The sequence below is a fragment of the Meles meles genome, chromosome 6 (genome assembly GCF_922984935.1).
Source record: "Meles meles chromosome 6, mMelMel3.1 paternal haplotype, whole genome shotgun sequence".
In the NCBI taxonomy this organism is placed as follows: domain Eukaryota; kingdom Metazoa; phylum Chordata; class Mammalia; order Carnivora; family Mustelidae; genus Meles; species Meles meles.
The window spans coordinates 121,757,399-121,772,919 of NC_060071.1; the positions used below are offsets into that span (position 1 = coordinate 121,757,399).

At 54.4% G+C, this 15,521-nt stretch overlaps 2 protein-coding genes across 3 annotated transcripts in view; both read left to right on the forward strand.

Annotated features, from left to right (window-relative positions):
* The window catches only part of CCDC88C (coiled-coil domain containing 88C), a 126,247-nt gene extending 122,696 nt beyond the window's left edge, over positions 1–3,551 (forward strand). For both annotated transcript variants that reach the window (XM_046007733.1, XM_046007734.1), the window contains one exon: positions 1,299–3,551. In XM_046007733.1, coding sequence (XP_045863689.1) covers positions 1,299–2,315 — 1,017 coding nt within the window. In that variant the 3' untranslated portion in view covers positions 2,316–3,551. The remainder of the gene's footprint in view (positions 1–1,298) is intronic.
* Positions 3,552–7,410: 3,859 nt separating this feature from the next.
* GPR68 (G protein-coupled receptor 68) overlaps positions 7,411–15,521 on the forward strand; it is a 29,029-nt gene continuing 20,918 nt past the window's right edge. The window contains exon 1 of the mRNA XM_046008140.1: positions 7,411–7,818. The gene's annotated coding sequence lies outside the window, so the exon portion shown is untranslated. The remainder of the gene's footprint in view (positions 7,819–15,521) is intronic.

Consider the following 15,521-nt stretch of genomic DNA (forward strand, 5'->3'; position numbering starts at 1 on the left):
AGGGTTTGGTTTCTTGGTGATTACACCCACAGTTCTTAGCACAGAGCCTGGCACTCAAGAAAGGGTTCCCGTCAGTGTTAACAATGGAAGGTCTTTTTTTTTTTTTTTTTAAGATTTTATTTATTTATTTGACAGATCACAAGTAGAGAGGCAGGCAGAGAGAGAGAGGAGGAAGCAGGCTCCCTGCTGAACAGAGAGCCCGATGAGGGGACCCTGGGATCGTGACAGCCAAAGGCAGAGGCTTTAACCCATTGAGCCACCCAGGCACCCCAACAATGGAAGGTCTTAACACACGCTCCACCAAGATCTGTGTCCTTGCTGAGCATCAGATAGCAGAGTGTGCCTCCATCAATTTGAGCATCCAGATGTTTCTAGGGGCCAGGAGCTGTTGGCAGGTGTGGACGGCTTCTGAGCTCAGCTCTCCCCACCCCCACCTGCCACGTGAATGTACTTCCTATCCTGGGTTTTCGGAATCCGTCGGTCTAAGGAGGAACCTCTGCTTGGCTCCTCCAGGCTCTGGGTCCTGACAGGGGGCTGAAGTTACCAAGCGGCATCATAGACCCTGGCCTCTGGTGACTCTATGTGCCTGCAGGGTGGTGGAGAGGACACCGGTTCACCAGCCAGGGGAAGCCCAGCCCCTGAGGGGAGCAGACTGGTGGGCTGTGCCATCCCCTGCCTTTGGTCCCCCCCCAGGCAGCCCCATGGTCCTGGGCAGTCTGCGTTTGTTGCTCCCACCCACCCCCACCGTGCCCGCCTCTCACGGGGCAGTGGTCTGAGCGGCAGTGAGGGTTCTGGCTTTTTAAGAGCCGCTCTTGCTCCCTTTCCTCAGTGGCCCCAGACAAAGTCCTTGGGGTGTGTCTGAGCGTGGTGGGCTGACTACAGCACTAGGGGTCGGCTTGCTCCCCGTGCCCTGCCTGGTAGGACAGCAAGAACAGATGGGGACAGTTAGCTGCGGTCAGGCTTTCAGTCCCGACCTTTCCATAGCGTGGATGAGATTTGTGGGAAGTCTTCTCCTGTCCGGTGTGTGTGCTTGTTTGTGACGTTACGGGTCTGCCACAGTGATGTCTGCGGTTCTCGCCCTGGTGAACCATGTATAGCCCCTGAAGCCTGACCAGGGGTGGTGTGTGAGTGGTGGGGCGACATTAGACCTCGAAGAGGCCAAACAGGAGCCAAAAAAACCCCGCCCTGGCCACCTGCACTGCCCAGAGGACATCCTGGGGTGGGGGTTGGGGGGAGGGCTGTCCCAGCACCGGCCTGGCCCTCGTGGCCACCTCTCACTTCTTCTTTCCTCCCTGTAGGACGCTCCCAGTTGCCGGGATGACCTGCTGAGTGACTACTTCAGGAAGGCCAGCGACCTCCCAGCCACTGGAGGCCAGCCAGGACCACCTACCAGGAAAGAAGGGGTCAAGATGCCCACCAGCTTTGTGGCCCCCACCATCAAGACGGCCATCAGCACCTCAGAGGGGAAGCTCCCGAAGCCCGGGCAGTATGTGAAACCAAGCTTCAGAGCTGCTGAGGCCGAGGCCCTGCCCAGTGGCCCCCCGAGGCAGGTCCAACCTCCCCAGAGCCTGTCTCTGGGCAGACCCCGGCAGGCTGCCATGCCCCGGACATCCCACACACCTGCTAGCCGGAGCGCGTCTCTGAGCCGGGCTTTCAGCCTCGCCTCTGCCGACCTTCTCCGGGCCAGCGGGCCAGAGGCTTGCAAACAGGAAGCCCCTCAGAAGCTGGGGGGTCCTGATAGCTCAGGGGGCAGAGAAACGGGCAGCCATGTCCTGCAAAGCCCCACACCCCCCAGCTCCCACAGCCTGGCCCGGGAGCGGACCCCACTTGTGGGAAAGACTGGCGGCTCTGGTCAGGGCCCAGGCCCCCGCAGCCGGCCCCCGGATGTGAGGCGCTTCTCACTGGCTCCCCCAAAGGAGGAGAGGCTGGCCCCCCTGCAGCAGTCCGCCACAGCCCCAGCCATCGCCGCTGGAGCTGGTGGTTCCTGCAGCGGCAGCTCCCAGACCCAGCACTTCCCCCCGGCTGCAGCCCAGACCACCAGGACCAAAGCCCAGACGCCCCCCCACGCGGCAGAGGTGGCCGCCGTTGCCCCTGTCCGGGGGCCGCTCAGCCTCTCCGAGTGTGATGGGGTCCCAAGGCAAGGCCACAGTGAGGGGCTCCCCACCAAGAGCCCAGGGAGGTCCCCTGACTTGGCTCCCCACCCCAGCCGGGCCCCGGAGGACTTCAGCCGCGGAAGCAGCTTGAAGAGCACGCCGGCGTCCCCCGAGCCTGGTGGGGACCCGCAGACGGTGTGGTATGAGTATGGCTGCGTGTGACTCATCTGGGCCAGCGGCTTCTGAACCTCCCAGCGACTGACTCACCTTCTAATTACGATGGCCTTTTCTTCTGTCTGCCTGTGGTGCCGGGAAGGGGCTTAGAATGCGGACCGGGGTTCCTGGGCATCTCTCCCGCTTGTTCTGTTAATGAAAACACTGTGCCAAGCCCTGAGAGGGTTACACTCCCGTGTGCGTGCGTGCGTGCGTGCGTGTGTGTGTGTGTGTCTGCTGTATGTGTAGCCTCCAGCAACCGCTGTCTTTTGAACAAATCCACTTCAGCATGGGGACACTCAGAATACAGTGACACAACTGACCCCAGAGTAGACACTATTTGAGCGCGTCCCGGCAGAACACTCATTTACAACTTGGCGACCTCTCTTAAGGCACTTGTGTTTGTGTGTGTGCAAACACACGTTCCCATGGCCAAGCCCTAGTGGTTCTGGAAACTCCATGTCCTCTTCCTAAAAGCCATTTGATCCTAGGAGAAGTCCAGACTGGCCAAACTACAAAGAGCTTGAGGACCTCGGGGAGACGCCAGAATTAGAATTGCTGCTGAAAACCGGAAGTGCGGCCACGCCATTTCCTGGGGTCCCAAGCAATTCCATTTTACCCCAGGGCAGGTGGCCTCGGGCTTTGCCCACCCACTGCTGGCTCCTGGGCTCCGAACGGTAGGCTCTGGGGGCCCCGTGGAGACCTGCCTTCCCTGGCTCACTCTTCTAGAAACACTGGATCTTCTGGGGCTGGGGGCCGCGGCAGAGAGGAGCGCCGGTCTCGGCCCCCTCCCAGCAAGCAGGCGTCGTGTACAGAGGGGAAGCACGTGCAGGAGTGGGTCGTAGGCCTGCTTGGTAATGTGGCTGCCGCCTCTCCCTTTCCCCAGTCTCAGAGGAGAGACTGATTTATTATTTCTGAATAACTTCTTGTGGTAGAAACCAAATTTCTTTTAATATATTGTATATGTACACACTCCTGTGAAATATATATACTTCGAGGGGGATCTATTTATGTTCCATTGGGAGTCTGTCTTTTCTCTCAGGAATCTTACCTGCTGCTTTGTGTATTTGGTCGGATTCCTGACAAACGTTTTCTGTTTAGTAAAGGTGCTCTTTCTGGGATGTACTAAACCTGGTGACTTTTTTCTGTTAACAAGATCAGTTGTAGGAGTGCTTTGGGTTGTGTACTAAATAGCCATTCATTCTGGAACACGAGGACAGGCTGATAATAAAACAGAACGGCAGAGACTCGAGTCCTGGTTTTTCTCACTGGGCGGGGCTGGTGGCATTGGACCGGCCATGGTGGCTGGGGGGACCTCAGGGGGTCTCAGGGCTCTCTGGGCGCCCGGCTTCACCCCAGAGAACCTTCTCGGCTGCTGGAACCCACAGCCCCCTTTGCCTCCAGGTCACAGAACACAAAAGAGCAAGTTTTTCGGGCTCACTCTGCAATGGCTTGTTCCCAGACTCGCATTTATTTTCAGCTTGGAAGAGCTGGATCCCATTTTGGTGTGGGATTCATCTCGTGACAGAAGTTCAGCTTTCAGCTGGTCCTTTGGGTTTTCCTGCAGCTACTCAACTCTGAAGGGTCGGATCTGGAATTTAGATCTCCGGGGCCTCAGTTCAGATGCTTAAGTCAGATGGAGAGAAGGAAACTGGCATAGACCTGCCCACACATGACAACATCTTTCTTCAAATTGTTCTGTCTAGCGGCTTCTTCAGTGTCTCCTCCCTCCCTCCCTGGATGTGAAAGTCCCCTCTTCCCTCTCCTTCCGCCTGTCCCTTCCGGAGCTCTGCACTCTGGCCCGTGACTGCTCAGTGAGAGCTGCTGCCTGCAAGCTTGGGCCCAACTGGGCAGCGCGGCCTCCTCCTGTGGGGCCTCGGTGGGATTTGACGCGTGGCCTGTCACTCCTCGAACTTAGCCTGTGAATCTCTGCCCTCTGGAATGTCTCTTCAGTGCTCACACTTGCCAGCCCTTCATTCACTCACTCACTCTCTCCACAAACTCACTGGAAGCTAAGGAGTGGAATATTAGCCATCAAAAAACGAAATCTTGAGGCGACTGGGCGGCTCAGTTAAGCATCTGCCTTCGGCCCAGGGTCCTGAGATGTAGTTCCAGGGTCCTGAGATGTAGTTCGTATCAGGCTCCTTCTTCGGCAGAGCCTGCCTCTCCCTCAGTCTGTCCCGACCGCTGCTTGTGCTTGCTCTCTCTGACAAATCTAAAAACAAAACAAAAAAACTTGCATTTGCAACAACATGGATGGAACTAGAGGGTATAGCATAAGCAAAATAAGTCAGAGACGGACAAGTATATGATTTCACTCCTATGTGGAATTTAAGAAACAGAATAGGAGCAGAGAGGAAGGGAGGGAACAATAACAAATCAGAGAGAGACAAACCGTAAGAGACTCCCAACCATCGGAAACAAACTGAGGGCTGCTGGACGGAAGGGGGTGAGGGGATGGGGTAGCTGGGTGACGGGCATTAAGGAGGACACGTGATGGAATGAGCACTAGGGGTTATGTGCAGCTGATGAATCCCTGAACTCCACCTCTGAAACTAATACACTATGTTAATTGAATGTAAATAAAATTAAAAACAACAAAAAAAGCTAAAGTGCTAGGTCCTAGAGGCCTCCCCTTCCACGCACCCCCAGGGCTAGCCGAGTGTTGACCAGTCCTGACCTTGAGGCCTGAGGTCACACCTGCTGTCCGATTCCCCCTTGCTGGGCCTGCAGGCCTCAACTCCTGGGTTTGGCCACCCCCGCCCCCACCCCTCTGGCTCCTCTACCTCATCCAGGGGCAAACTGTCCTGCGATCACAAAAACCAGAAGCCCAGGATAAAGGCTTGGCCCTTGTCTCTGCACCCCGCATGTTATAGGCCACATCCTGGACTGAGGATGGGTCTGGAATCTGTACCCCCACCCTTTATCTTAGCCAGCTGTTCTCATCCCAGGTCGCATACACACCTGGCCTTCGGGGTTGGCTGAAGCTGCCTGCCTTGGATGACTTAGTCCTCATGGTATTCACCCCAGGTGACCTTTTGAACCATCCCCCCTCTGCCTACCTCCACACTAACCACACCCATCCCTTTGTGGCCTGGGTCCTCGGCATGGCTCACTTTGAGGTGCACCCAGCCCTCTTATCACTCCCTCCTCTCACCCCAGACAAGCTCATACACATCCACAATTTTAATTACAATCTGTTCCCAGAAGGCTCCAGACATCTCCAGCCCCGGCCTCTCCTTGGAACCTCTAGACCTGACCTGCATTTCCAGCTTGGATGTCCCCAAGATACCACCAACTCAGAACGCTCAACATGGAGGTCACCATCCTCCCCCACCAAAGCTTCTCTACATTCCCTATCTTGTCCTATCTGTCCCCTTACATCTAGACGAGATCCAATATTCCCCTTCCTACTTCCCCGTGTCCTATCCATGACTTCATCAGCAAGTTACAACTCTGACACCTCGTTCACATTCGCAGCCCAACCCTGGCAAGCTTCCCCCCGTGAGCGGCACCCCAGGGTCCTGCTGCTGAGCGGGACATCCCAGATCATGTGTCTCCTGAGCTTCAGGCCCCCACCCTCTGCACTGGCCTGGTAGCTGTGTGACCTTGTGGCTGGGAAGGAGCCAACTGACAGCTGGTATTCATGTCCTTTGCTGAGGGGTGAGGTCTGCCTGGAAAGAGAAGTGGGATCATCTCTGGGACAGGAGGGGCTCACCCTAAGTAGGACACAAAAGTGAGAAAATGAGAGAGGGATAGAAGAAACCTTGGGAAGCATCCAGCCAGCGTTTAACATCCAGCCAAATGTTTATCAACCAAGTGGGGGAAGAGGAAAGAATGTGTGTGCATACACACACACACACACACACACACGTGTGTGTGTGAATAGTTTTGCTGATATAAAATATATAACAAAACTTACAAATAATAAAATGTGCAATACATTTTGTTGCAAAATCCACACATCCCATTGCTTCTCTTAGAAAGCTCTCACTGATTTTTGCCAGACGTGTATTTATAGCCAACGTATGCGTGCCACTCACGGATGCGTGTCGTTCCTGCAGGAAGGCTGGTTCGTATTTTCGTTTATGTTAACCAGAAAGATGAAAGTGAAACAAGCCAAAGATGCATGTCAGAACTTCACCCCCCACCCCCCCACACACCGGTGGATGATGGCATGGCTGCTCGGTCATGCGATGGTTCTGAAGGCAGGACCAGGAGTTTCCTCAGTTTCCCCACTGTTCACATTGTATTGGCTATGAACACAGCACACCTGCCATTAATATGCACCCCAGACCCACTTTTACGTTTAATCTGCCTCTTAACATTTTCTCCATCGTTTTCTTAAGTCTAGACCCTCAAGAAAACATACATCAAGCCTGGATTGGGAATATTTGCCAGTTTCTGTGGTATCGATACTCTCACTAGGGCTGATTCCAAGCTGCTGACCGGGTGTCAGGAAGCGTGGAGGGAGGTGGGAAGGGATGTGCAGCAGCCCCTGTCACAGGACCCCCCACACACCCCTCTACAGTGGGTGTAAATAACCTTAAGAGTGTAAGAAACAGTAAAATAATTAGGAAGTGGCAGGTTTTATGTATTTATTACCTTCATTTTTAATATACAGTATTTAATCAGAGGTTTACATAAGTCAGCTTTTAATGATGACTGTTTCACAAAGGGCTTTGCAGAATCCTTTAGGGATGGGCTGAAAAAGCAGACACAGAACAACTGAGAAGTGACCAAAGGAGGAGGAACCCGTGAACGGCTGACCACCGACTCCATGTTACCCAGGGCCCACAGGGCCACCGAGCCACAGCGGGAGGCTGGAAACTGTCCCAGGCAGCTCGCTCCCCTCCATCCCCGCCCTTGCCCTTCTGCAGGCGGCAGAGGGGGAGAGTGGGCCTGAGGAAAGCCCATCACCTCTGCCTCTGTCAAGGAGGGCGGTGAACCACACAAGGTCAGGCAGGAGCCCCGGTGTCCTGGCAGGTCTGGTACTTCCTGGGGACAGGGAAAGGGTCGTGGCCACACTCAACCAGTCCTCCCCTTCCCAAGCTCTGGCTTTTCGGTCCAGCCCACTCAGGTTAAGTTTATGGGCGGTCACATGGCCCCGGCAGTCCTTGTCAGTCTGAGAGCTGGCGGAGCAAGGCCAGCCACCTGCGCCCCCCCACCATCCCCTCTCCCAAGAGGCCCCTGAGAAACAGCGGGCAGAAAACCCCGGGCCCTCGGTACCGGCAGCGCGGTGGTTCTAAAGCAATGGTTCTGGAAGCCGCTCCCTCCCGGGGCCCCTGGAGGAGCCCCCGCCCCCTCACCCTCTCCCGAGGCGGCGGGTGAGCCGGAGCCGAGCGCTGCGCAGGGCCGCCCGCACCACGCCCCCCGCCCGTCCCCGCCGCCCCCGCGGTCCTCACCCGGTCCCCGCACCGCCGTCGCCGCCGCGCGTCCCTCCGCTGCCTCCCGCCCGCAGCGGATCGTGCTCAGCCGCCGCCAGGCTTCCTGCGCCGGGAACCCGAGAGAGGTGAGTGCGCCCGGGCAGCTGGGGTTTGGGCCCGGACAGCGGGGCAGGTAGTGCGGGGATGACGGCGGCGGAGCCGACCGCTGGCCCTTCCGCAAGACCGGCTCCCCGACATCTTCTGCGGCGGAAAATTCAAAATCCAGTCTCTGGATAAAGGCCTTTGTGGGGAGTGGAGGAGGAGAAGGGCTGGGAAGCAGGTCCTGTCATTCCAAGGTCCACATCCATAGCGCTTTGGGGGCCCAGGGACCTACCACCCAGAGGGTGTGTCACAACGCTGGCATTTGGGGGAGGGGACAGGAGGCCAGAGGGGCTGCCCAGCCCAGGGTCCCTGCGGTGGGTTAGATCTCAAAAGTCCAACACCATTCAGGTCCTCTGGGGACATGCCCTGACCCTGCATAACTGCAGCGAAGGCCCTGGGAAGGAGCACTGCGGGCGGAGTCCAAAGACCAGGTCCCAGGCTGGAGACTTTCCTGATGCAGAGGGGGAGAGAGCAAACTGATATCTCCCCAGTGCCTGCTCAGTGCGGTGACAGTACCTCTCCGTCAGCATTCCCACCTGCCTCAGCTGTGCCCCCTCCACTCCCTATCACTCATTCAGCCGATGGGCCCTCTGCCAGGCGGAAACACGGGTTGGAGGGAGCTGGTCCCTGCCCATACAACTCACACTCTAACTGATAGAAGGTCTGCCGTGCTGCTCTTTCCTGCCCTAGCCGATCAGAATCTAAGGCAGTATTATCCCTGCACTGATGAGAAATTCTTACGCCCCCACCATCAATAATCACTGGACCCCTTCCACAGCACCCACACACCAGTCACTGGGAGGATTCCCAGGATGCCTCCTCATTCCCTCATCCCCTTGTTTCACTTTAAAAGTCACCTATTCCAGGAAGGCTACCCTGACTGCCCTCCCTGCCCATCATCCTCTGCTCATAGCTGTAATCAGAGTATTGTCATTGCTGTGTCTATCCTAGTTTCCCCCGCTAGGTCATTTAAAAAACTCAGCCATTCGGGTTCCATTTTATTATACACATAATATTTTTCTTGACTATTTTACTTTGGAACTGTATTATGGCAGAACCTCTACTCAGGAAACAGAAACTTAAAACTTAATCTCTCGCTGCCACTATTTTCAGATCTCCCCTAGGCTGCTTCACAACTTCTGATGCGGAGTCCATCAGCTTTTTGGTACCTTGGGGACAAGCCCTGATACCCCAGAATGACCCCTGGGGCACCTGACAGAGGACAAAGAGAACCTATATTCTGAAGAGAGGACAGGGACCAGGGCCCCCTCCTTCTCACCCCTCTAGGGCCTGACTCCCTTCCTGTATTGGGGGCAGGAGGGACAGGACGTGTCCCATTATGCAGCCTTCCCCTATCGATGTCCTCTCACTGTTGGTCATCCCTTCTCTGGCCAGCCTGCACTGGCCCTGATGGCCCCTGGGTGGCTCCTCGGGGACACCATGCAAAAAACCCCTGGGGTCTCCACACTGTCCAGATCCTGACACGGCACCTTGGCTCCCAACCCACAGACAGCCCTATGGGAGCTCAGCTCCTGTCCTCCCTATCCACTTAGCCACACCAGCGGGCAGGACAAGTAGAGGACATGCAGGGGGCTGAGTCTCCCCTGGCCGGCTCCTGCCTTTCTCCAGGCTTCTTTCCTTCCCGACCAAAAAGGCGCACCGAGCTGATTAGCATCACCTGCCTAAGCAGATGGACCACTGGGCTCCTCTCTCTGGAGCGGCCCCAACCCCACTCCACGAGAGTTCACTTGGAGAATCTTAGCCTCTCAGGGCTCACCCTCCCCAGCCCTGCAGATGTGGACCAGGGACCCGGATTAGGACTGGAAGCCCCAGAGCGGTCAGGCCCACTGCTGAGGGACACTCTCGGTGCTCCTTTTGGTCTTCAACTGGACCCCAGTGGTCAACTCCAGAACAGGAGGGAGAACCCTTCCCCCCACACACTCATGGTTCTGGGGCACTTAAATACCCTTATTTTTAAAAGGAAATTGTGTTTCACTCAGAGAAGTGGGAAATCAGTATCCTCTGCCACAAAAGCAAGGCAATTGAACAAATAAAAACAAGGAAAACCAAGCAGTGTTGGTCTTAAACTTAGATTAGCACCTGTTGCCTGCAGAACACAGCTGAGGCTAGTTCTCTAGTTTACAAAGGGAGATTAACAAGAATTAAGAATTAAAGGCATACTGACACCCAGCTAGACTTTCTCCTTAGTGCAGAACAGGTTAAGAGAGAAATGGATAGGGAAGAACAAAATACATGGCCAAACTTCTATCAGTCAGCCCCTACTGAGTACAGAGCACCACACTGTGCCTGAAGTGATGCAGAACAAGCCTTCAGTGTATCCATCCCTGAAGGGTCACTTCCTCCAGGAAGCCCACCCAGATGGGCCTCCTTAGCCAGCTGTACTTCTCCTGTTTTAAGGGTCATTATGCTCTACTGTAATGGAGTATTGGCTTCCACTCCCAAGCAGAAGTTCATAAGAACGACCACCAGGTCCATCTCACTCACTTCACTATCCAGGTGTCTGTCCCCACGGGGCCTGGAGCACAGGGGTTGAATAGATGAATGAATAATGAATGCATAGCTGGGTTGACCTTCTTGACTTTGGTTTGCTGGGCACCCCCACCTCCAGCAAGGCTTTTCCTTCCTCCTCCACTTCCTCCTCCCTGCCCACACCCCACACCTTCCATCCTTCAAGGCCCTGTTTGAGAGCCCAGTTTTTCCAGGAGGCCTTTTTCAACCCACTGAGCCCATCCTGAGCACCCTGCCCTTGAATCTTCGATCCCTGGCGCTGCCTGTGCCCAGGGGACATTCAGTTCCATGGTCCAGTGTGTTCCCCACACCTGCACGGGACAAGCAGTATGGGTGACACCACAGAAGCTTGATATCTAATGTGCAGTGGCTCAGCGTGGTTCCCCCTTCAAGGACGCGTCTGTGTTGGCTCCGAGACACTGTATGGGTTCCCTAGCGTTGCTGTGACAATCACTCTAAGCTTAGTGGCTTAAAACACAAATCTCATCTTACAATTCTGGAGGTCAGAAGTGGGTCTCGAGCTGTCAGCACAGTGGAGTTCCTTTATGGAGGCTCTAGGAGAGAATCCATCTCGTTTCCTTTTTCAGCTTCTAGAAGCTGCCTGCATTTCTTGGCTGGTGGCCAGCTCCCATCTTCAAAGCCGACTATTGCTGATTGTGTCTTTCCCACCCGTGGAAAACCCAGGATACTCTCGTCGCAAGATCCTTAAATGAATCACACCTGCAAAGTCTCCTAAAAAAAGACCCATTTATTCATTTGAGAGAGAGAAAGAGAGCAGGGGGGAGAGGAGCAGGGGAAGCAGGCTTCCCCTGAGCACTGAGCAGACACGGGGCTCAATCCCAGGACCCCAAGATCATGACCTGAGCCAAAACCAAGAGTCGGACGCCCAACTCACTGAGACACCTAGATGCCCCATTGCTCCCTCTTTTTAATTAATTAATTAGTTGACAGAGAGTGCTCATGAGAGTGGGGGAAGGGACAAAAGGAGACCATCTCAAGCAGACCCGCGCCCCGCCCCCTCCCACCGCTGAACGTGGATCCAGACGGGGCCTCCATCCCATGACCCATGAATCCTTGACCTGAGCTGAGCTACTCAGCCCCTGCAAAGTCCATTTTGCCATGAAAGGCAACGCAGTCACAGGTCCTGGGGATTGGGACATGGACATCTCTGAGGATGAACATTATGCAGGCTGCGTAATAGCTGTCCTGGTTCATCACAGGGCACTGTGGCCAGTGATGTATTAATAATAACTGCCGTTTACTGAACACTGACTCTGGGCCAGGGACCGTTCTGAGCACGTTCCCCAACACCCTGAGGCGGGTGCCACCATTATCACCCTCACTGTACAGGAGAGGCACCGAGAGATTAAATACCTTGGCAAGTGGCAGAGCCGGGATTCGAACCTGGGCAGTCTGGCTCCACCATGTGCGTCCTCCTAACCTCCTCACCTCCTAACTGCCTCTCTGTCACCACTCTCACCTCCAGGATCCCAGAGCCTGGAGAGACCAGGCAAGGTCTGAAGCCCAACACAGAGGGAGAATTGTCACCGAGATTTCTGGGGGAGACCCCATCTGGGTCACAGATTCTCCGCCAGTCCCCTCCCATGTCAGCCCTTTCTCCTCCCCACTAGAGGCACCCAAGCCTATCCCAGGGAACAGCAGGGAGCTTTCAAAGTTTCTCTTTCGGGGGTCCAGGCAGGTGAGTCTGGAAGAGCCCCTGGATGCCACCCGCCAGTCAAATTCACCTCTGCCCTGCCTCCACAGCCACACCCCAATCATATGAGCCCCACAGGAAACCAACCAAAGACACTAAACCACACTTTCCTAGCTCGCCATCATGGAGAAGCTTGCATACTTGAGCCAGAGGGGAACACACAAGCCTTCCACAGGCACTGGATGGAGAGGAGTGCCCTAACATCCCCTGAGCACCCAGGAGGGGCAGGCATATTTCTAAGAGTTTTATACTTATTAATTCATTGACTCTAGCAACGCTGTGAGGTCCTGTTATTATCCCCATTTTACAGATAAGGCAATGGGGGCAGAGAGCAGTCAGGTAACTTTCCGAGGTCCCATAGCCAGGATGAAGATCCAGGATTCCGTCCATTCTCCATAAGCAGGAGAACCAAGGCAGAGGCTGGTCAAAGCTGGCTGGGACCCACCCGATGACAGTCGGCCAAGCCCCCTTTGTGCCTTCCTAGCATAACCTGCTCTCTTAGCACCTGCTGGGCTGGGCCGGGCCCTTGGTTTCTATGTCAACAGATTTCTTGAGAGCACTTTTCTATTTCATGCTTACGCTGAACTTCATTATTGCCTCCATTTTTGAAGGAGGAAAAGCAGACTGCAGGGAACCTGAAAACTTGCCAGAGCTCCCCCAACCACAAAGCAACAGGTTTAGGATTTGAACCCAGACGATCAGATGCTTCCCCCCATCCCTCTCCCAACTGCCTAAGACTGAGCGAGCCTAGCCTGAAGGCCTCCTCCAGAAGTCTGAAGTCCAGCCAGGCACGCAACAGGGTTTCCCCAGTGTGCCAGATGTGTGCACTCACACTTCTTCTGGACTTGCACTCCCTCTCCACCAGCCTCAGAGTTTCCTGCCTTCGGGTGGCCCTATTAGTCACACTGTCTGAGGGCCCAAGGATTATCTGAGTGGGAGCGGAAACAACCTTGTGTTAACCAAGTCAGTCAGTCTGATTAATCCATTCAGGCCCAAACCTGCTGGAGTATGGCTGGTGCCAGGAAAGAGAATTCTCAAAAAAGCCAGCTTCTTGCTGCTTGAAACTGTCCAGGGACAAGCCTGACTCTATGGTGACAAGCATTTCTCAAAAGGAAAGTCTGACACACCAAAAGGAGTAGCTAGGAGGCTCACGGCAACAGGAAGCACAGGGCAGGGGAGTCCGTGAGAGGCAGAGCCCCGCAGCTGAGCAGGGGCGACGACGACGGGTTGGGGCTGGAGCCCTGTGAGGAAGCAGGACCTCATTCCGCTCTTCCGGGGATAAAGACAGATTTCCTCTGAGGCTGGCCAGCTGTGCTAATTGGAAGAACAAACTGGAAGAAACAGTAATTTTTTAAAAGTAGATAATCTGTGCACATAAACTGTGTGCATGTTCTTCCATTCATGCGAGTTTGCAGGGAAGAGACATCTGGTCTCCACGTTTGTGCATCAGGGTCTTGGCAGGAAGCAGAGGCACTGTTGGGCAGGGTGACTGAGGGGAGGTTAACCCACGCGCGGTTTTTCCGAGGTGTGGTTGGGGGAAGGGAACCAGGGCAGGACGGTGCACGAGCCTGAGGCAAGCATGTCGGGGCAGTTGTCACTCCCCCAGGCTGGAAGGAGAGGGAAGATTAGTGCCGGACAAGGACTCCAGCGGTAGCTAAAGGCAGACAGCCAGCCTGGCAGGGGGAGAAACACTCCCTCCTCTCCACTCTCCTGCCATCCTCTGATCCCAGTTGGCGCCTCCCAATGCCAAACCCAACAGAAGCCAGAGGGCAATGGAGGCCTGCGATCCAACCCATGGAGTTAGGAAGGAGGCAGGTAGAGAGGGGTTCTGGATGGGCTGATAAGAAGTCCTCGGCACACTTCTGGCCCTGGTGCGACCGTCTTTCATCCATCCCCTCTGCTGCCATTTCTGACCACCTGCAGGGGCTTCCCTAAGCAGACACTGGGAAAAGCAAACGCCGAGACCAAAAACGCAGGAGAGGCTGTTAAAGAAGCAATGGACGTAAACGTCACTCATGCCGGGTATGGAGAAATTCTGCCCGCGTCTCTGGAGGCCAGCCCATTGTGGGAGATGATTGCTGTGGGCAAGGAAGATGGTTATTAGTACAGTGTCTCAAATCAGCATTCCAGGAGCATGGGCCATAATTTGCCATCCCCTAGAACCAGGAAGATTCTGGAAAACAATGCATACATCATTTTAACTTAGTGAGCTGTTTGTTGTTTACAAGGCCAGGTTTTACTTACAAAAGAACAAATTCTGCTCCCCTTGCCAAGGACTGGACATCTTAACACCAAGAAACAGAGCAAAGTCTAGCCAAAAGGCGACATTGTAGGCAGCACAATGAATCTCCACTTCTCCAAATCTAGCATCTTCTTAGGGAGAGCAGAGCCAGAGATGCCAACCCTTTTCCACTGGCCAATTTTGGATCTTTAAATAACTAGAATAGGTGCCTTGCTGTTCTGTCTTTAAAAAGTGAAGCATGAATCCAAACGGAGCTTGTTTTAATTGAAGAGTATTGACACTTGTAAAAGGTTCTGGGTTTGGAGATCCCTAGTGCTAGACCGGGAGAGAAGGGACCACCATCTTGTAAGTTACAATGTATATGCCTCCCCGCACCCCCCACCCTGAATTGTGCACCTGGTAGCCCACATGGGATTCACTTTGTAACAAACTTCCTACACAGCATGTACTGTGCCCTTGGGAGCCAGAATCCTGGATCTGGCAACTGACCATGGGCTTTAAAACACCCCACTTGTCTCCTGGGGGGATAGGATGAGACCGATCATAACTGCTGCAAGAAGCAGCTTTAGTTAGGACTCTGTTCAAGTCCGGGTTCAGACACTCAGAACTGAGTGCCCTCGGGTAATTCACTGAAGCTCAGTTTCCTGAGGAGACCATTCATAAGCACCAGGGACACAGTAAGCATTCAAAAGGTAAGAGCCATATATAAGAGGGTGTGTAGGGGGGGACAGTAACAGCGAACATCTATGGAACCCTAATATCTGCTGGGTGTTGAGCTAAGAACTTTTCCTGATTTATTGTGGAATCGTCTCAACTCCCTTTTGAATCAGTGTCCCCATTTCCCACATAAGGAACTAGGCATAGAGAGGTTGAGGGTTTTATCCAAGGTTGCCCTACTAGTAGGTAGTAGAGCTGGGGCTCAAACTCTAGATACTCTGGCTTTTGAGGGCAAATTCTTAACAACTATTCTCAGCTTGGCGATTTTTCAAAAGCAGATGTGCATTTTTATGGCATGCATAGTTAATCCAGAAAACTCCATTTGTGAAGATTTTGCAAGGAGGAAGAATTTCAAAATGAGGACCAGCCAAGGGGTTCATGCAGCCTCTGAGAAGAGCTTGCTGGGAGGTTCTGGGTTCCCTCTGCTTCCCCTGCCTGCCTAGCCAGGGTAGCTTCTCCCCTCTTGTCACTGTCCATTTCCCTCC